At 47.8% G+C, this 20,387-nt stretch overlaps 1 protein-coding gene and 1 non-coding gene across 3 annotated transcripts in view; both read left to right on the top strand.

The window, feature by feature from the left end:
• Mtcl2 (microtubule crosslinking factor 2) overlaps window positions 1–20,387 on the top strand; it is a 68,071-nt gene that overhangs the window by 33,122 nt on the left and 14,562 nt on the right. The window contains exons 4-11 of one of the 2 annotated variants that reach the window (XM_020175262.2): window positions 4,898–4,960; window positions 5,696–6,886; window positions 9,243–9,383; window positions 13,311–13,436; window positions 14,428–14,658; window positions 16,376–16,480; window positions 17,824–17,991; window positions 18,865–19,083. In XM_020175262.2, the coding sequence (XP_020030851.1) occupies window positions 4,898–4,960; window positions 5,696–6,886; window positions 9,243–9,383; window positions 13,311–13,436; window positions 14,428–14,658; window positions 16,376–16,480; window positions 17,824–17,991; window positions 18,865–19,083 (2,244 nt within the window). The remainder of the gene's footprint in view (window positions 1–4,897; window positions 4,961–5,695; window positions 6,887–9,242; window positions 9,384–13,310; window positions 13,437–14,427; window positions 14,659–16,375; window positions 16,481–17,823; window positions 17,992–18,864; window positions 19,084–20,387) is intronic. The other variant, XM_074074715.1, reaches the window with a different exon arrangement.
• Window positions 12,918–13,049, top strand: LOC141423736 (small nucleolar RNA SNORA51). The gene has a single exon (XR_012448555.1). It is a non-coding gene; the product is annotated as a small nucleolar RNA SNORA51 (small nucleolar RNA).

Genomic DNA, 20,387 nt, shown 5'->3' with positions numbered 1-20,387 from the left:
GGATTATATTATATACTTTGTTCTAAAATGTACAAGATGGATGTAGACTTTTTAAAATGCTGGATGTTTTGGAGTTTTCTTTTGCCTCAGGTGCTTATTATAAAAATCAAAGATCACAGAATCAAATAAACAAAGGAAGGGAAAGTCCCAAACAGCACCATCTATTTCAGTCTTTTAAACACAGAGCCAAAAGTCTAAAAAGAGCCCCAGAAGAGTGAGGGCTGGGGCCCTCAGAGAGGGGAGGAGGAAGGGGGAGCCACAAAATGGGGGAGGGGGCTTTGGCTTTATCTGCTTGTCATACATGTTCTATAATGAAAATGCATTTTTGTATACTAATTAATTTTTTTAACAATATTCAATATTTTTAAAGATTTTTTTGGAGGTACAGGGGTTTGAACTCGGGTCCTCATGCATGCTGTACCTCTTGAACCATACTCCCAGCCCTTTTTGCATTAGTTATTTTTCAGATTGGGTCTTGCATTTTTTTGCCTGGGCCAGCCTGATCCTCCTTCTGACGCCTCTCATGTAGTTGGTATTACAGTGGTGTATTAGCATGTTGGGTTTTTGTTGTTATTGTTGAGATAGAGTCTTACTAACTTTTTGCCTGGGTTAGATTTGAACTCTGATCCTCTAATCTCAGTCTCCCCAGTAGGGGATTACAGGCTTTCAATACCATGCCCACCTTAAAAAATTTTTGGGGGGGGTTAGTATTAGGTTTTGAATTTAGGGCCTTGTGCTTGCTAGGCAGGTATTTTGCCACTTGAACCACACCACCAGCTCCCAGCTAAGAAATTTTAAAAAGGAAAAAAATTGAAAGACTATGTTCCCTATCTTTTCTCTTAAAAAAAAAAATAGAAAGATGAGGGGAAAAGTGGTAGGTTTAAGCCTTGTATTCTCACTGACAGATCTTCTCTCAGTGCACATTCTGTAACCACATACAAACACATACATATTTTTGTTACAGTGGAAATATGCTGTCTATTTTGGGTTGGTTTTTTTTTTTTTTGGCAGTACTGGAAATTGATGGTTTGGGGTTTTCAGTAAGAGTTTTATTGAGATATAATTTACATATTATGAAGTTTGCTTTTTTGGGGCAGGGCAGTGCTAAGATTGAACTCAGGGCCTTGCACATGCTAGGCAAGTGCTGTACTACTGGCCCACACCCCCAGCCCAGGTTTATCTTTCTGCACAGTTCAGTGGCTTTTAGCATATTCACAGGATCACGCAGCCATCACCATTGTCTAATTCCAGGACATTTTTGTTACCCCACAAGAAACCTCACACCATTAACATTGCACACCCCCCACCCCACTTCCTCCTTCCCCGGCTCTTGACTGTCATTGATGTACTTTCTGTCTTTGTGGATTGACCTGGGCTGGACACTTCATGTAAATGGAACTGTGCTGTGTGTGGCCTTCTGCGTCTGGCTTCACTGCTTGGTGTGATGTCCTCAAAGTGCGTCCATGCTATACCGTGTGTCAGGCTTTCATTCCTTTCCTGGCTGGATAGCTTTCCATTGCATGAACAGGCCACGTTTTGCTCCTCTGTTCCTTAGTTGGTGGCCATGTTTGGGTTATAGATTTTGTTTTGCAGACACTTGTTCTTATGAACTGGGTATCTCAGGGACTTTACATGTCATTGACTCTCATGATCCCTCAGTCCTTTCTGATGGCTTTACGTTACCTCACTATGCATGTAGGATGCTTGGGGTGTCTCAGTGCCTCTTGAGACCCATGGTTTGCCTCCCTGTGACTTTACTTACTTCCTCCAGAGAGCCAAATGGCAGAAGGGAGTTGTAGTCATCTAACCCCTGGCCCAGTTTTATAGATGAGACAATGGAATTGCGTGAAGAGGAAGGGGTTTCCCCAGTGAGTGAGAGCCCAAGAACCTCTCCCACCTGAGACAGCAGCCTTCCCACGCTGCTGGTGATGGTAGGTTCAGATCTGTAAGGCTGATGGTCTGACCAGACCCCACCTCGCTGCACCATGGAGAGTCTGCCTTTGAGCAGCCCACTGCAGGGCCCATATCCTGGTACCCAGACTCTTGTGAAGGCTCATTTTGGGGCTCCCATCCCCATTCCCCCTTTTCTTCTCCATTTTGAAAGATCCCAGTCTCCCCGCTCTTAGTACACCAGCCATATCAGTCTCCACTTCCTGCCTCATAAGCATCCCAAAAGGTCTCTAGGATCTGATTGACCTTTAATTTTATTTATTTATTTATTTATTTTGGCAGAACTGAGGTTTGAACTCGGCTTCACACTTGCAAAGCAGATGCTCTACCACTTGAACCACACCTCTAGTCCATTTTGTGTTGGTTATTTTGGAGATGGCGGGGCGGGGGGGAGGTGTCTTGCCAATTATTTGCTTGGGCTGGCCTAGAACTGTAGCTCCCAAGCAGCTAGGATTATAAGCATGAGCCACTAGCACCTGGCTTGATTGGGCTTTAAGATAGATTTAAATGCCTCTCCTGCCCCAATCTCTGGCTTTAGAATCACCTGGGAAGTTCTGTTATATCCTGATGCCTGACACCTATGTACCCCAGACTAATTATATCAGAATCTTTGGTCTGGGGCATCAGTATTTTTTTTAATCCTCCCAGGTAATCCTGATGTGTGCCCAGGTTGAGAACCACCGGGCTAGCTCCATGCTGTCCCTCATTATAGGCACATTTTCTCCTACTGAGTCTTTGGGACTTGATCAAGAATTATGTCAAGAATCGGTCCTAGAGCTGTGTGCCTGTGGCTTGTACCTGTAATCCTAGCTACCTGGGAGGCTGAGATCAGGAGGGTCATGGTTTGAGGCCAGCCCAGGCAAATAGTTCCAGAGACTCCATCTCTAAAATAACCAGAGTAAAATTGGTTGGAAGTGTGCCTCAAGCAGTAGAGTGCCTGCTTTGCAAGCATGAAGCCCTAAGTTCAAACCCCAGTCCCACCAAAAATTTTTAAAAAGTTAATAAATATTTAAAAAAAATCAGTCCTTCAGACCTAGGTTGGCGATGGATTTGCTGTGGGTCCTTGGACAAGTCCCTGCCCCTCTCCTTTTTGGTTTCAGGAAAATGGGCCTTGGACCCAGTCACTGGCTCTCACCTTCAAGGATGGAGTGTGAGAAGTGAGGGTTGAGCTGAGCATGTATCCATCACCTGGGGGTATTTCCAGAAATATAGCATCCCTGCCCTGCTTGCAAAGTCCAAGCAACTTCAGTGTGGTTTCATACACCGCCAGCACGAGTCACTCCTCTTCTGGGAGGAAGTGCTCTGTAGAATCTTGTGTCTCAGTGAATGACTTTTTTAAACAGCAACAAAATCCAGTACTGATACTGCAGCATTTCCTCTGATTCCCCGACACAGGGCTTGTGCCATTTGTAATCTTGCCAGCAGTACATGGGCGTTCTTGTTTCTCCACAGTGTCACCAATAGTATATACTGTCAAATGGTTTGGGTTTTTGCCAATCTCAGAGAAGTGGCTTAGTGTAGTTTTTATTGGAATTTCTCCACTGTGAGTGGGTTGAGCACCTTATAGTGCTAAGATCCATTTTTCTGTGATTTCCTGGGAACTCTTTCTATTTCTGTAGCCCTTCTTCCTATAGGTTTGTTGACCTTTAAATTCTGTGTTTATGGAGCTCTTTATATATTTAGAACACCAAGCCTTTCTCAGTGTTATGAACTACAAATCTCTTTCCCAATTTTTTATTTATGTTTTTATTTTCTTAAGGGTGTTTTCCCCCCATGCTTATGTAATCAAATCATTGATTTTTTTTTTTCCTCTAGAGATTGTGGAGTTTTCAATCCTTGTCATCATTCCCTTGTGATCGTTTCTGAGACCCCTGTGTAATTTTTTGATTTTTTGTATCCACATTCACTCCATCTATTAGTATTCATTTTGAATTCAAGTTCCCATGAAATGACAGTCCCTGTGAGGTGAAAATTTGCATGCAGACATTTAGGGAAGCATCCCCTTGGCTTTAACACCACCAGGGGTGAGGCAGAGGTAAAGTTGAATCATACCGACAGCCTCAGGGATCCCATGAGGAGCTCTGGAGGTCAAGTGGCCCTTTGGAGTTGAGGCAGGAGACATGGACTAGGCTTTAAATGAGGGCTCTGTCCGGGGAGAGCACAGGCCCTTAGAGAAGATGGCTTCCATCAGTTAATAGTCATCACTGGAAAGCTCATGAGCTTGGAGGTCTTTTATTTATTTATTTGTTTTTGAGAATGGAGTTTGAACTCATGACCTTTTTTTTTTTCAGCAGTACTGGGGTTTGAACTCAGGCCTACACATTTTGTGCAAAGGGTATTTTCGAGATAGGGTCTCTCGAACCTGATCTCTGCCTCCTGAGTAGCTAGGATTACAAGTGTGAGTCACTGGTGCCAAGCTGAACTCATGGCCTTATGCTTGCTAGGCAAGTGCTCTAACACTTGATTCATGCCCCAGCTCTTAAGGTCTTATCTGGGGAGTGAGGATCTCAGTCCTGAAGGGGGTTCTGGGCCAGGCACCATAGCAATCTCCCTGGCACCCTATCTGTCTCATTCACTGCTGTGTTCTCTACACCTGGCTGTGCCTGACAGGTGCTCAGGAAATGTCTGACAAATGAATGAAAGACAAATAAGAACAGAAACCCAGATTTCCAGCTCTTGGTCCAGGCCAACAGCTCACGATGTGGGTGGCACAGAGTGGGAGGAACCCTGGGTATGGGGGTTCAGAGTCATCTCCTAAAGTGCTCTGGCCTGCCCCCACTTTGCAGCTTGCTTGATGGTATTGAGGGCCATCTGGCTTGGCAGTGGGTGAGGGTCAAGGCCTGGACTTGGCTGGGTTGGGCTGGGGCCCTTATTGTGACTTCAGGCCTTGTGACTACTGTTGGGAGGTGCATCAGCTTTCAGTTCTGACTTTCTTCTCTCCCTGCAGCATTCCTTGAAGAAAAGAGGAACCCGCTCCCTGGGGAAGACAGATAAGAAGCCTTCTGCACAGGTACTGCCAAGCAGTCCCACAGCAGGTTGTGGTTTGAAGGCTGGAGCCTAACTCCATGTGGTGGGGGATCCCCAGAGGTGTCCAGCCCTCCCCAGCATCTACCCTGTCCTCCTCTGTTCAACTGCTCGTTTCACTGCTGACTTCCCAAAACCACCCTCCGAAGCGTGATTTTTACATACACAGACTCCCCCAAGACCAGCAATGGCTGACTTGCCAAACAGACACCTTGAACTTTGGGTCTGCCTCTTGATTGCCATATGATTGGGGCAAATCACTTCCAACTTTCTGCCCTCAGTTTCCCCATCTATCACTATCTTGTGGGTTTAAGAATTAGATAAAGTGCTCTGTGTTGCATGAGCCTGGCACCAAATACAGTGGTATTTTGATGCTAGTGGTCCCAGAATGCCGGGGTCTCATGCTCTTTTTATATATCATTTTCCAGGCGGGAAAAGTGTAGTAGGAATGGTGGTAGTAGCAGCAGCCACAGTCGTCCATCAGATTATCTCTTATAATTCCAGATTCCTAGGCTGTGGGTGGTGCTATGTCCTGGCTGCAATATCTATTTCCCTGCCTACTTTCTCTGGATCCCCAGCTCCTCATTGAGGGTTGGGCTGTGCCTGGTTCACACCTATGTCCCCAACACATAGTTAGTGCTCCCCCAAAATGCTGTCGTTGGTACCAAGCTGACACTAACCTTCCTGCGTCCCATCGGTCACCATGCCCATCTGGCTCTAGGAGGACAGTGCGGACCTGAAATGCCAGCTGCACTTTGCAAAGGAGGAGTCGGCCCTCATGTGCAAGAAGCTCACCAAGCTAGCCAAGGAGAACGACAGCATGAAGGAGGAGCTGCTCAAGTACCGCTCGCTCTATGGTGACCTGGACGCTGCCCTGTCCGCGGAGGAACTGGCGGACGCCCCTCACTCCAGGGAGACCGAGCTCAAGGTACACCTGAAGCTGGTGGAGGAAGAGGCCAACCTGCTTAGCCGCCGCATTGTGGAGCTGGAAGTGGAGAACCGGGGCCTGCGCGCCGAGATGGATGACATGAAGGATCACGGTGGCAGCTGCGGAGGGCCGGAGGCCCGGCTGGCCTTCTCTGTGCTGGGCAGCAGTGGTGGCGGCGAGTGTGGGGAGAGCCTGGCGGAGCTGCGGCGACACCTGCAGTTCGTGGAAGAGGAGGCCGAGCTGCTACGCCGCTCCTCCGCCGAGCTGGAGGACCAGAACAAGTTGTTGCTGAGCGAGCTGGCCAAGTACCGCTCCGAGCACGAGCTGGACGTGACGCTGTCGGAGGACAGCTGCTCGGTGCTGAGCGAGCCGTCGCAGGAGGAGCTGGCTGCGGCCAAGCTGCAGATCGGCGAGCTCAGCGGCAAAGTCAAGAAGCTGCAGTACGAGAACCGCGTGCTCCTCTCCAACCTGCAGCGCTGCGACCTCGCCTCCTGCCAGAGCACACGCCCCATGCTGGAGACGGACGCCGAGGCTGGGGACTCTGCCCAGTGTGTGCCCGCGCCGCTGAGCGAGGCCCACGAGCCCCACGCCGCCCGGCTCTGCAGGACCCGCGACACTGAGGCGCTGCCCGGGCTGCGGGAGCAGGCCATCCTGGTCAGTAAAGCCATTGATGTCCTGGTGGCTGATGCCAATGGCTTCTCGGCTGGCCTACGGCTGTGCCTGGACAACGAGTGTGCTGACTTTCGGCTGCATGAGGCCCCTGACAACAGTGAGGGGCCCAGGGACACTAAGCTTATCCATGCCATCCTGGTGCGGCTGAGCATGCTCCAGCAGGAGCTCAACACCTTCGCACGAAAGGCAGATGTGGTCCTGGGGGGCTCTGGCAAGGAGCAGCCAGAGCCCTTCTCCACGCTGCCCTCCTTGGGCTCCCAGGGACCCTCTAAAGAGATCATCCTAGCCAAGGACCTTGGCTCAGACTTCCAGGTAAGATGCCCAGTTTCTCATAGAAACTTTGTACTGAGCTGTCCAGGTGAGGGAAGGGCACAAAACACACATGCATAGCCTCACAAACTTTCCCACGGTGAATACACTTGTGTAATCATCACCCAGATGGTGACCAGCACCCTGGAGCCCCTGCTCATGCACCTGCTCTCACTATCCCCCTTCCCAAGGTCATCCCCTGTCTGAGGTTAGGTCAATTGAATCATACAGGACAGGCTGTCTCTGCCTGATTGCTTTCACTCAGCAGTCTGAGCCCAAGTTCTCTCCTCACTAGACAGGGGCCCATTGCTTGAGTGAATCACAGGTCACTTCTCATTTTCTATGGATAGATGCTGATGCTGAGGCCCTGTCTTTTTGCCAGGTTGCCCTTTCATCTTTTTCTTTTTTTTTATCCTTCCTTGCTGGGGATGGAACCCAGGGCCTTGCACATGGTAGACAAGTAAGTGCTCTATACCCTCCACTCCTTGTTTCTTTTCTTATCACTTTTGTAATTTTGTATTTTAAAATAAGTATTGTTTTTTAAAAGTCTTTGATCAGTTTCTCTGCAAAGGCAAGGCTCTCAGCTTTCTAAAGATAATGAACTTCCTTCCAGCCTTGATGTCTGTAAAATACTACTCAGAAAAATTAAAACGGCAAAAGCACTTGTCCAAAACACACACACACAAAAGGAAGGAAACAGAGAAAAAACAACTCTGCAAAAGAGTTTCAGAAGGGTTAGAGGTAAAAAACTGAAAAACTCCTTTTCTCCCACTTCTCATTGGTACCACTGTTGACAGTCTGCAGTAGCAGTGTTCAACACAGCAACACTGCCACACACGAGTGGGAGTGGAGCCCAGTGGGAGAGTGCTTGCCTAGTATGCACAAGGCCCTGGGTTCCATCCCCAGCACTGAAAAAACAAAGAGAAACAAAGAAAGAAGAAGGAGAAGGAGGGCAGGGAGGGGGGAAAAGAAGAAATTAAATAAAAATTAATAGGATCGAAAATTCAGTTTCTCATTTGCAATAGCCACATCTTAAGTGCCCAGTTGTCGCATATGTCATCTTGCATAGATCTAAACTATTTCATCTTTGCAATATGGCCTTCTAAATCTTTCCACATATACCCTCATGTTTTCTTCACCCAGATTGTTTCTGGTTGTACCCATGGTTACTATACAATATATTTTTCTCACTCACTCTATCCTTGGGCTGTGATGCTCTGTTTACTGTTCACACCCTTTTTGTGCTTAGTGCTGGAATGGTGGTTTTAAGCAAATCTTCAGTTAGGATTCCTGCTCCCAGGGCCCTTACTGTCCAGTGGGGAAGAAATCATTGAAATGTCAAGCCAGTAAATGTGAAATTAAAAACCCAGAGGAGAACTCTGAAGAAAAGGCACATGGTCTTAGGAACAAAGAATTTGGCCTATACACTGGGGACAGTTTAGAGGTGGAAGGAATACGGTGGAATGTGGCATGTCCAAAGGACTGAGCAAAGAGGCATGAGGCTAGACTGCAGACAGTGTCAGAAGGTTTCACCCTCATCCTGAAAGTAGAGCAGGCATCTTTCCATGTCTGTAGACAAATTTACTCTTTCTTTTTAACCATGACACAGTGATACTGTGCAGTAATTTCTTTAACTCATGTCCTATAGCTCTTGCTTGATCTGACTTTTTCTTTGTTATTGTTTGATGGGACTGGAGTTTGAACTCAGGGCTTCCCACTTGCAAAGCAGGCTCTCTACCACTTGAGCCACATCTCCAGTCCATTTTGCTCTGGTTATTTTGGAGATTGGTCTTGTGAACTCTTTGTTCAGGCTGGCCTCCAACTGTGATCCTCCTGATCCCAACTTCCTAAGTAACTAGGATTACAGGCATGATCCACCAACACTTGGCTTGATCTGGCTTAATTTTTTTTTTTTTAATTTTTTATGGTGCTTGCATGCATGGAACCCAGGGCCTTGCTCATGTTGGGCAAGTGCCCTACCACTGACCAACACCCCTAACCCTTTGATCTGGCTTCTTTTTTTAAACCAGCAGACAGCCCCATGTTGGGTCTCCTTCTTAGTTCTTCTTGAGGTGAGACCACACAGGTGGTAGGGCTGTCTCAGCAGGCTGTACACAGGACAGACATGCACAAATGAGTGTTTTCACACACTTACTTATCATTCATCTTTTCAATAAATGTTTATTGAGTGGTACTCCCAATCAAGTCTGAGTCTAGGCTGCAGAGGTGAATCCACCTGGGTAACGCCCCCATGTAGGTGGTCAAAGCCTCTTTTGGAGCCCAGAGGCTGCTTCTGGCATCCCGTGGGCATCTCCCCATAGTTTTGTTTATTCTCTTCTGCCTGTGCGTCTCGGTATAGCCGTCTGACTTTAGGGACCTGCCGGAATGGGAGCCCAGGATCCGAGAGGCCTTTCGCACTGGTGACTTGGACTCCAAGCCTGATCCCGGTAGGAGCTTCAGGTCTTACCGAGCTGAAGACAATGATTCCTATGCCTCTGAGGTAGGTCTAGCACTCAGGAGGTGGGGTAGGAGGAGAGTAGCTGTATCCCCCCGAAAAGCAACGTGATCCACGGAGGGTGATGATATGTTTTGTTCTGTTTTGTTTTAATGGTCCTGGGGCTTGAACTCAGGGCCTTCACCTTGAGCCACTCCATCAGCCCTATTTTTGTGAAGGGTTTTCAAGATAGGGTCTCAGGAACTATTTGCCTGGGCTGGCTTTGAACCACAATCCTCCTGATCTCTGCCTCCTGAGTTGCTAGGATTACAGGCGTGAGCCACCGGCATCTGGCAATGATACGGTTTTTGAGCATTCTATTTGATTCCAAGTTTCCTGGTAGCCAGGGCAAAAAGGAAAATAAGGAAGTTTGGCTTAATCAAAGGAAGTTGATTTCTTTTATCTGTACTAAATTCCATAGGGAATTCAATAATTTATGTCATTTCACGGAATACTAATTTATGTAGCAAGGGGGCTCCATGGTCAGGCTGTCTGGGTTCAATTGTAGACTCACTTTGTAATACTGGCTGTGAGATCTTGAATGAGTCACTTCACCTCCTTGAGTCTCAGCTTTCTCACCTATAAAATGAAGGCCCTGGCCTGGTGTGATGGCGCACTCCTGTAATCCTAACACTTGAGAGGCTGAGACAGGAGGATGGAGAGTTCCAGTCCCCTCACAGGGCTGGTGAAAGTCTTAGCTTCAGTTTGGTCCATTAGTGAGAATGAGGATGAAGACATATCACTTAGATTTAAGAAACCCCAGTACAAGGATCTTTTCTGCCAGTGTGGCTCCCAGTGTGGCTGTGTGACCATAGTGGCATTCCCACTGCTGGGCCCAGTTTTCCCTCTATATAAGATAGTAGGGTTAGACTTGCTAGGATTCTCTGATCCTTTAGGAATTCCTGTTGGAGCCCCTTCCAAGACTACTCATAAGCTCTTCAGCACTTGATCGTGAACCTGAAGCGGGAAAAGGCTCATGTGGATGGGGCCAGGTATCACTGAGACACCTCGTGTGGGAACTCTAGTGTGTGCCCAGCCTGTGTTCTGGCTTGTGAGTGTTCCTGAGAACAACTTTTTCAGAAGCCCCCTTCAAACAGAAGGATCAGACTCTCTAAGTGAGGTGGTTTGAGCTTCCTATTAGCCAGGGTATAAAAGGGGGGAAAAAGGGAGCTGGGATGTAGCTCAGTGGTAGAGAGTGTGTTTAACATGTGTAAGCCTTGAATTCAGTCTCCAGCACCCCAGAAAAAAGAAAGGTTGGAGATGGAGTTCAGTGGTAGACCACTTGCCTAGCATGCACAAGGCTCTAGGTTTGATTCTTTGCACTGAAAAGGAAAAAAAAGGGGAAAAAATGAGACACTTAGTAATGATTTTCTAAGAAAAGGGACAAAGCCTGTTTCTTTTACTTATAGAGAAGATTACTTCCTGGATGCAGTTCATTGTTTCCTTTGGCTACTCTTTATTGAGCAGTTATAACTGAAGCATTGGGTGGAACACTGAGTTCAAGGATAGGAGAGAGAGCAAAGCTTCTGATACAAAACAAGTGTATAAGACCTACCTTAAATCAGTGAGCCTCCCACAAAGTATCACTTTAGCTGGGCACCAGGCTCACGCCTGTAATCCTAGCTACTTAGGAGGCAGAGATCAGGAGAATTGCCGTTTGAAGCCAGCCTGGGGAAATAGTTCCTGAGACCTTATCATGAAAAACCCTTCACAAAAAAGGGCTGGTAGAGTGGCTCAAGGTGAAGGCCCTGAGTTCAAGCCCCAGTACTGCAAAAAAAAAAAAAAAAAAGTGTCACTTTATTGGTCACATAATGACTGATTTCTTTCAAGAGGGATATCTGCTATGCCTGGGACTGGCATTTCCTTTTGGTTGTTTTTGCTTTTCTGCTTAATACAGCAGCATAAATATAAACTTTGTGTGTGGGTGGCACTGGGGTTTGAACTCAGGGCCTTGCACTTGCTCGGCAGGTGCTTCACCACTTGAGCCCCTCCACCAGCCTTAATCTGTTTTTTGAGTGGGGTCTCACTGTATTGCCCAAGCTAGTCTTGAACTTGAGTGCTCAAGTGATCCTCCCAGTATGCCCAGCTGTCTTTCTTTTTTTGGGGGAGGGGGTTTGGGTACTGGAGATTGAACCCAGGGCTTTGAGCTTGCTAGGCAAGTGCTCTACCACTTGAGCCACATCCCCCAGCACTTTTTGTTTGTTTGTTTTATTTTTTTGTTTGAGATAAGGGCTCACTAACTTTGCCAGGGTTGGCCTTGAACTTTTGATCCTTTGTCTTCTGCTGTCCCACCCGCATATTGGCTGGCTAAAGTTATTTTACTGATGTATACCACACAAACAGACAAGGTCATGGGCCTGGGATGTGGCTCAGTGATAGAGTACTTTCCTAGCATGCATGAGACCCTGGGTTCAAGTCCCAGCTCTGCAAAAACAGAAGAAAAAAGTGTTTATGGCTTTTTACCAACTGGCCACTCCTGTGATGTAATTAAGCACCTCCAATAAACAGAGAGCATGATACCCCTAGAGTCCCCTGTGTTCCCTTCTAGTCACCATCTGGACTTTCAAAAAAACAGATTAATTTTGCTTATTTAGCTATAAATACTTTTAAACACCATTTCCCCAGAAAATGTAGAATTTTATTATTATTATTATTATTATTATTATTTTTGCAGTAGTGGGGATTGATCTTAGGACCTACTCTGCCACTTGAGCCACACTTCCAGGCCTTTGTGGGGAGGGCATTTTGGTGTTGATGTTGGGTCTCAATAACTTTGCCTGGCCTGCCCACCTCCTGCCAAGTAGCTTGAATTATAGGCATGTACCACCACCCCAGGCTATCTTTTTCTTTTGATCTGATTACATAGTCATTGTAAGCAACAAATAACTACAACAAAATCTCTAATCAACATTGCATAAAGATATAAAGAAGAAAGTCAAGATCCCAAGATGATCACATAGTTAACCACTGTTTACACTTAGTTTATTACATAATGATATACATATGACAAAGGACAGTACCCTTAATTATACAGTTGGGTGGACTTTTACATATATGGGCCCATTAAACACATGTTTTAACCCCATTATTTATCATTTAAATTGTTTCTAAATTTTTGCAATTATAAACAAGGAGACAGCTGGGTGTGGTGGCATGCACCTGTATTTCCACCTGCATGGGAGGGAGGCTGAAGCAAGAGGATCGCTTGAGCCCAGGATTTCAAGGCTTAGACCACAAAGAGAAACCCTTCTTAAAAATTAATTAAACAGCCGGGTGCCAGTGGCTCACACCTGTGATCCTAGCTCCTCAGGAGACAGAGATCAGGAGGATCATGATTCGAAGCCAGCGTGGGCAAATACTTCCTGAGACTCTGTCTGAAAATACCCAACACAAAAAAGGGCTGGTAGAGTTGTTCAAGTGGTAGAGCACCTGCTTTCAAGCCTGAGGCCCTGAGTTCAAACTCAGTCCCACTAAAAAAAAAAGCAAATAAAAAATAAGCAATGAGACTATGAACATATTTGTGAATCAAACATAATTTTCTGCCTCTTGGTACTTACCACAGGCTGTGTTTTTGTATTGACTATATAGAAAGAGGAGGCAAAGTAAACCTACCCTATATACACCTCAGCCTAGGCCCTATGCCTGGTCTGAATTGTGAGTGATGAGACATGGAATGGGGTTTAAAAAAATACTTAATTTTCATAATAACTTTTTTCATATGAATTTCAGAGAGAAATTATGTTGAAATCAAAACAGTAGTTAGATTTGATTTATACTGTTTTATTTAATCCACACAACAGCTCACTGAGGCAGGGCCAGCCATTCTGGCTGATTTTGTACTTGAGGGACATTTGGGTCCAGCTTACTGTTGATCCTCTATCATGTCCACCCTTGGATCCCCCTCTCCTTGTCTGTCCCCTGTGCCCACCACAGATCAAGGAGCTGCAATTGGTGCTGGCCGAGGCCCATGACAGCCTCCGGGGCCTGCAAGAGCAGCTGTCACAGGAGCGGCAGCTGCGCAAGGAGGAGGCCGACAACTTCAACCAGAAAATGGTCCAGGTGAGTGATGCTGAGGCGTCCTGCACCTACTCCAACTTCTCCCAGAACTGAAGACAGAGGGTTAGGGGTGTATCTCAGAGGTAGAGTTCTTGCCCAGCATGTGAGAGGCCCTCGATTCCATCCCAGCCCCACAAAAACAAGCAAACCAAACACCTGAAAGCAGGATCCCTAGTTCCTAGAAGGTGAGTGTCTGAGGAAACCCAAGTCTTCTAGCCCTTCTACCCTGTACCACTCATCAGCTTTACTGGGCTGGAGTCCTGGACTTTGCCATTGGCCACTTGCTTGGCCTTGGATCCATTCTGTTTCCTCCTAGGGCCTCAGTTTCCCATCTCTGACATGGTGCCCCCATCAGGCCTGTCTGGCATCCATCTGATAGTTCTGTGATAGCATTTATTAAACCTTACTGTATACCAGGCCTGTGTAACACACTTTCCACACTTTCCTTAAGGCTATCTTCATTTTACAGATGGGGAATTCGAGGCCCAAAGAGCTGGAGTTCTGGACTCAGGGCTGCACAGTGCAGGTCTCTGGCTCTCTTAGCCATGATCCAAGCTGCTTCCTAGGATATTGGGTATTCACCAGAGCCTTCCATGAGCCCAGCCTGCTTTTGCTCTCCCTGTGGGTCAAACACCTCCCCCCCAACCACCACCATCACTCATCCTCACAGGTCCCTCATTCAGCATGAGTTCATGGAAAGTATCTAGTGCTCAGTATGTAGTGTTTTTAGTCAGACAGAGCTGAGTTCAAATCCCACACAGAGCTGGGTTCAAATCCTATCTCCTTCACTGATTCATGACTGTGGCACCTGCTGCTTTTGTGAGTTCCTCTTCCCTGATAGAATGGGCTGCTAGTGGTGGAGTCCTGGAAGTAATCACCAGCAGGCACTTCCCAGTTTTCCCCCCTGCCCTGGGGAAATGGAATTATCTTGGCCTGGAATGAGTGAAGAGAAGGGAATACTGAGCTGGCCTGGCTCAAACTGGCATCCCCACAGCTGAAGGAGGACCAGCAGAGGGCACTGCTGAGGCGGGAGTTCGAGCTGCAGAGTCTGAGCCTGCAGAGAAGGCTGGAGCAGAAGTTCTGGAGCCAGGAGAAGAACACGCTGGTGCAGGAGTCCCAGCAGTTCAAGCATAACTTCCTGCTGCTCTTCATGAAGCTCAGGTGGTTCCTGAAGCGCTGGCGGCAGGGCAAAGTCTTGCCCAGTGAGGGGGATGACTTCCTGGAGGTAAGCTTGGGTCTGGGTTCAGGACTGGGGGGCTGAGAGGGACACAACACTTCATGCTACTATTGGCATGTTTGTAGGGTAGTTCTGGTGTGAGCTTGGGATGTTCCTTCAGACCCTGCTGGGGCTATTTGATGTCCTCATTGTGTGTACCATGTTCTTTCTAAGTCCTGAATCACAAACATGTCTGGGGCAGGGGATGGCCTAGTGGTAGATGGGTGCCTAGCATGTGCTGGGGCTATCACTAGCATCAAAAAGCAAACAAACAAATGCTAGGGCCCAAGGATTTCAGAGGAGGAATTGCATACCTGTCTATGTACAGATCAAGAGACTTCGTAAGGGTCATTGTGACCAGTGTTGGGATTAGGGTGTTGATTCCTGCAGACCCGCTCACCACATGCTTCCTTTCCTGGATGTGTGACATCTGGACCTCTTCTCCCTTTGGTTTCTAGGACACCATGCTCTTGGTTTTCCTTCCACCTCCCTGTTCCTTATCTCCCTGACCTCACCTGGTTTTCCTTTGGCAGTGCCTGATCTCCTTGCCCACACCCTCGCCTTCCCACAAGGCATCTTGTATTCAGAAGGGCACCAGGGGCAGTATGTAGCTCCTGTTCTGTGTGGACACGCCCTGCAGTTATTCAGTATGGGCTGGACTGCCACCCCCTAGTGTGTCTCCACACAGCAGCCCAAGTGAGCTGTTGAAACTGAAAGTCAGCTTGGTGTCACTCCTTGGCTCACAGTTCTCCCATGTTTCTCATTTTCCCCAGCATCAAAGCCAAGTCCCTAATTACTCATACCTCTCTCACTTCCTCCCTGACTTTCTTGCTATTCCTCAGACAGCCATTCTGCCCCTTCAGGGCCTTTGCATGTGCTGTTTCCTCTCCCAGGAGTTCTCTTCCAGGTGTTCCCATGACTCACTTACTTATCTCCTTCAGGACTTTGCCCAAGTGTCACCTTCTCTGTCCACCTCTGTTGATCGCTCACATGTAACACATCCTCACTTCTTTCCTGTCTCCTTTCCTCCTGCCACTATGTGACATTCTATCTATCTAACAACACTTCATACCTTTCACTTATTTGTCTGTTTTCCTTCTACTGGAATATACAAGGTCTGGGGCCAGGGTTTTTGTCTGTCCTGCTCACTGATGTGTCTCCAGCTCCTAGCACAGGGTAGGTGATAGGTGTTCAAGGAATCATTGTTGAGTGGACAAATGAGTGAGTGAGTGATGAATGAACAAATGATGGATCAGCACTGCAGTCAGGTGGCTTCTGTCTTCTTCACTCCCATCCTCATCTCTTGGGAGGGGCTGGACTCCAGCCCAGAATCCATCAGCAACATATCCTCCCTCCCAGGAAGGGTCACTTCCAACCACCAAACCTCCAGTCACCATTCCCCACCACCACAGTGGGTTCTTTGGCCTCTTTGTTCCAACCACAGTGCTAACCTGGCCCAGGCTGTCACCATGGTTACTTGTGGGTGACTCTCAGGAATACCTCCTGGTCCTTGGGGGCAGAAAAGGGACTTCCAGTTGTGCTTCTCAGCCCAGACAGTGCCCAGGAGTTGAAGTTAAGATCTGGGAAGTCGTGCTGGCTATGAACTCCTCCCCTCTTCCTTCGTCCATAGCTGTTCAGGGCTACTAGCCAGTGTCCCCTCTTCCTGACAGCTGAGCCCCATGTGTGACATCTTCCACCCCCTGTTGAGTGTGGTTTTTAAACACAGGTAAACAGCATGAAGGAACTGTATCTGCTTATGGAGGAAGAGGAGATAAATGCCCAGCATCCAGATAACAAGGCCTGCACGGGGGACAGCTGGACCCAGAACACGGTGCGACCCCACCCTTCCCTGGTCCTGCCTTACCCATTCCCTCCATCAATCTGTGATCACTTCCTGTTGCCTTCTAATGCCAGATCTGCACTGGGCACTGGGCCTGCAGAAGATTACTGCCTGGTCACTGGCCCCCAGTTGCTCAGTGCTATGAGGTACATAAGTTATTTCAGGACATGGACAAAATGCCAGAAGTGACAGATGAACTGTGAGGTCATAGGCAGGAGAGCAGTTAATTCTATTTGAAGCTGGGCATGGTGGCTCATACCTATAAATCCAGGAACTTGGGAGGCAGAGATTGTGAGGATTAAGGTTTGAGGTCAGGTCAGGCAAAAGTTAATGAGACCCCCATCTCCAATAAGCTGGATAGTGGTGCTCACCTGCAATCCCAGCTACAAGGGAGGCATAGCAAAAGGATAACAGTCCAAGGTTGAGCCTAGGTAAAAACATGATACTTTATCTGAAAAATAAAGGGCTTGGGGGTGTGGCTCAAGTAGTAAAGCATCTGCCTAGCAAGTGCAAGGGCCTGAGTTCAGTACCTTGAAATAAACAAAACAACAACAAAAAGAGGCTGGGGATGTAGCTCAGTGATAGAATGCTTGCCTGGACTGTATGTTCAAGATCCTGGGTTCCATCCCCAGCACTGAAAAATAATTCTATTTAGAGGATAGGGGTCAGTATCATAGAGGTTTTGAAGGATGAATAGGAGCTCGATAATAGAGTATAGAAAATAGACCTAGAGGACTGTGTGTGCAGAAGTGCAAGGGGGCTGGCAGAGTGACTCAAGTGGTAGCGTGCCTGTCTAGCAAGTGTGTGGCCCTGAGTTAAACCCCAGTACCATCACAAAAAAAAAAAACAAAAAACAAAAAACAAAATGTGGCAAGGCATTCTGGGACTGCCTGTGGATTGGGATGTGCATAGGGGCGTAATTCCATCAAGCTAGGGTCATAGGAAGAGGGGCCTCTATGGTCTGGATTAAGAACTCAAATCAGGGTGAATGGAGGAATACAATGAATATATTTTAATTTAAAAAAAAGTAAAAAAAAAAGAACTCAAGTCGTGCCAGAGGTCAGTGGGGTCAAGAGACAGGAGCTGGAATGGAGCAGTTAGTGCGGCTCCATGGAGGCCTGGCTGGGGCAGAGGCAGGTCCTGAGCAAGGAGGGAGACCTGTGGCCTGTATTATTCAGCTGGATCCTGGGAGAACAGATATTGCTGCAATGGTAGGAGTCCTGGTTTAATGTGAGGCTGGCACTTGGGCCAGCCTAAGAGGCAGCCAGGACAGGGCAGGGTCCCAGCTGTTCTCCCTGGTGAAGCCCCTGACCCAGGCCTTGCCCCATCTACAGCCCAGTGAGGACATCAAGACGCTGGCTGACATGAAGGTGACGCTGAAGGAGCTGTGCTGGCTGCTCCGGGACGAGCGCCGAGGTCTGACCGAGCTTCAGCAGCAGTTTGCCAAGGCCAAGGCCACCTGGGAGACTGAGCGGGCTGAGCTCAAGAGCCATGCTGCCCAGGTGAGTCCCTATCTGGCAGAGACATTGTCCTCCTTGTTCTCCCAAGCCCTTAGCAGTAGCTCTGAGTGCAGGGTGCCCAAGCCTTGCTCCTGGAGGCTTAGGAACCATGTCACTTCACCTGTGGCCCAGAGAAGGGAAGAGACTTGTCTAGAATAACATAGCAAGATCTTCAGAGACAGTGGGGAGCAGGAGACAGTGGACATTGCAAGAAGTGGAGGCTGGGCAGGTACTTCTCCTGCACTGTGGGCTCATAGGTGAGGCTGGAATGCTTCCAGGCCTGCTCATGCACCTGTCCCATATGTCTGAACTCCCATGATTTGCTGTCCCCATTTGTTCCTTCCTGTCCTCATAGGAGCCCCCCAGCTCCTGCTGCCTGGCTCTGTTCTTCTCCCCTACTCAAATCCATCTGACTGAAGAGACCTTAACCAGGATCTCTGGGAGCTTGGTGTGTGCTGTGTACCTGGGAGCAGTTGCTGCCCCACTCTGGTCTGAAAAATGAGAAAGTCGTCACCTAGTTCAGGAAGGCTCTGAATCCATGGCTCTTCTGGCCCTCCTTTGCCTCAGGTTGCCTTCTGGGCATCACTGGCCCTGGGTAGTTGTACTCAGTGATCTCCACTGGACAGATGACAAAGCAAGCACAGAGCAGTTCAATCTTTCTCCAGTGTCACCAGTCCATAAGCGGCAGACCTGGCATTGAATGTCTCCTCCCTGCCACTCCAAGGCCTGGCTCAGGAAAACCATTATGCTGTAGTGATTCTGTGCCCATGTGTGATGTGACTGCAGGTGCACCTGTGTGTGTGTTATCCTGCTGGTGCCCAGCTGGTTCTGTGCAGCGCAGAGTGCTGGGGCTGCCCAGGGCGCTTCTTTTTGCAGATAGAGCTGAAGGCTGGGAAGGGTGCCCTGCAGAGGGAGCGGGAGGAGCAGCAGCACCTCCTGGCTGAGTCCTACAGTGCAGTCATGGAGCTGACGCGCCAGCTGCAGGTCAGCGAGCGCAACTGGAGCCAGGAGAAGCTGCAGCTTCTGGAGCGGCTTCAGGGTGAGAAGCAGCGAGTGGAGCAGCAGGTGAAGGATCTCCAGAACCGCCTCAGCCAGGTGAGCCCGGCTCCAGCCTGTGCTTGTTTAACTACAGGGAAAATGTCTAGAAGTAGTGTCTCCTGCAGGTATAGCTGGATCCGGGAGCTCAGAGATTGCAGTCAGAACGAGGTCTTTCTGTCTCAATCTCTCCAGCCCATTTTTTTCTGTATTAGCTTTAATCTTTAAGCAACTGATCTCCAAAATATGGCCATGGTTAGTTTCATGCTCATATTTTATAGTTTGGCAATTACAAGGGGAAGAGTACCATTTCCACAAGGTTCTGATTGGCCAAGTATGAGTCATGTGCTCAATCCTTGGGCCTACTAAAACTCAGGAGCCAAGAGTGATTCCCATGGGAGTCCTCTGACTAAGTGTGTGTGTGTGTGTGTGTGGGCAGGGGGTGGGGTGGGAATGAAAAGCTGTCATTAACCATTGCCCCCTCTACAGTTCCCATCATGCACCCACCCTTCTTTTATTTCTATGTTCATGCCAGCAGTCAGGGCTTCATCTTATATAAGACTCAAGTATTACAAAAGCATATTCTAGCCAGCTCCCTCCCTTTCTCCCACCATGTTTTGTTTGGTTGGTTTTTATCATTGATTAAATCATAATGTATGTGTTATTTATACTTTGCCTCTTTTGTGGGAGCCTCATTCAGTTCAGCTGATGCTGCCCTTCCTAGTATGGGGTCTCCACAGTTATGATTCCATGTTGACAAAATCTGAATTGTTTCCACTTTTCCCTTTCTAACATAGTGCCCTAGGCTGAGCATGGTGGTACATGTTTGTGGTCCCGGATAGTCAAGTCTGAGGCCAGCCTGGTCGAAAGCGAAAGTCTTTTCTCCATTTCCTACATCAGGAACAGGAAATGTTTCTCCCATTTACCTCCCACTTCTCCCTACTTTTATGTTCTTATACTAAAATAAGTCTTTGCTAAAACTTCAAAGAACAAAAAGTGAAAGACCCTACCTAAAAAACAAACTAAAAGGAAAAAAAAAAAAAAAAAAGGCTGGTGTGTGTGCCATAGTGGTAGAGTTTCTGCCTAGCGAGCTTGAGGTCCTGAGTTCAAACTCCAGAAACTACAAAAAACAAAAAAACAAAAACACCTAATACATATGTAGCAGTGGGTTTCCTCACATGCCACCTGGAGGTAATAGAGCTCCAGGAGGGGCAGGAAACAGAGGGCACCTCAGGGCTCAACAGGAAGGAATCTTGATAATTGGGGTCCCTAGGTTTCAGGTTTGCTGCCATGAGGTGATATAGCTGCTGCCTGGTTGGTCTAGCTGTGTGTGACTTGTTACTGTGTCAGATGCAATGACATTC

This window comes from Castor canadensis, chromosome 5 (assembly GCF_047511655.1).
Source record: "Castor canadensis chromosome 5, mCasCan1.hap1v2, whole genome shotgun sequence".
Lineage (NCBI taxonomy): Eukaryota > Metazoa > Chordata > Mammalia > Rodentia > Castoridae > Castor > Castor canadensis.
This window is presented reverse-complemented; position numbering and strand designations above follow the sequence as displayed.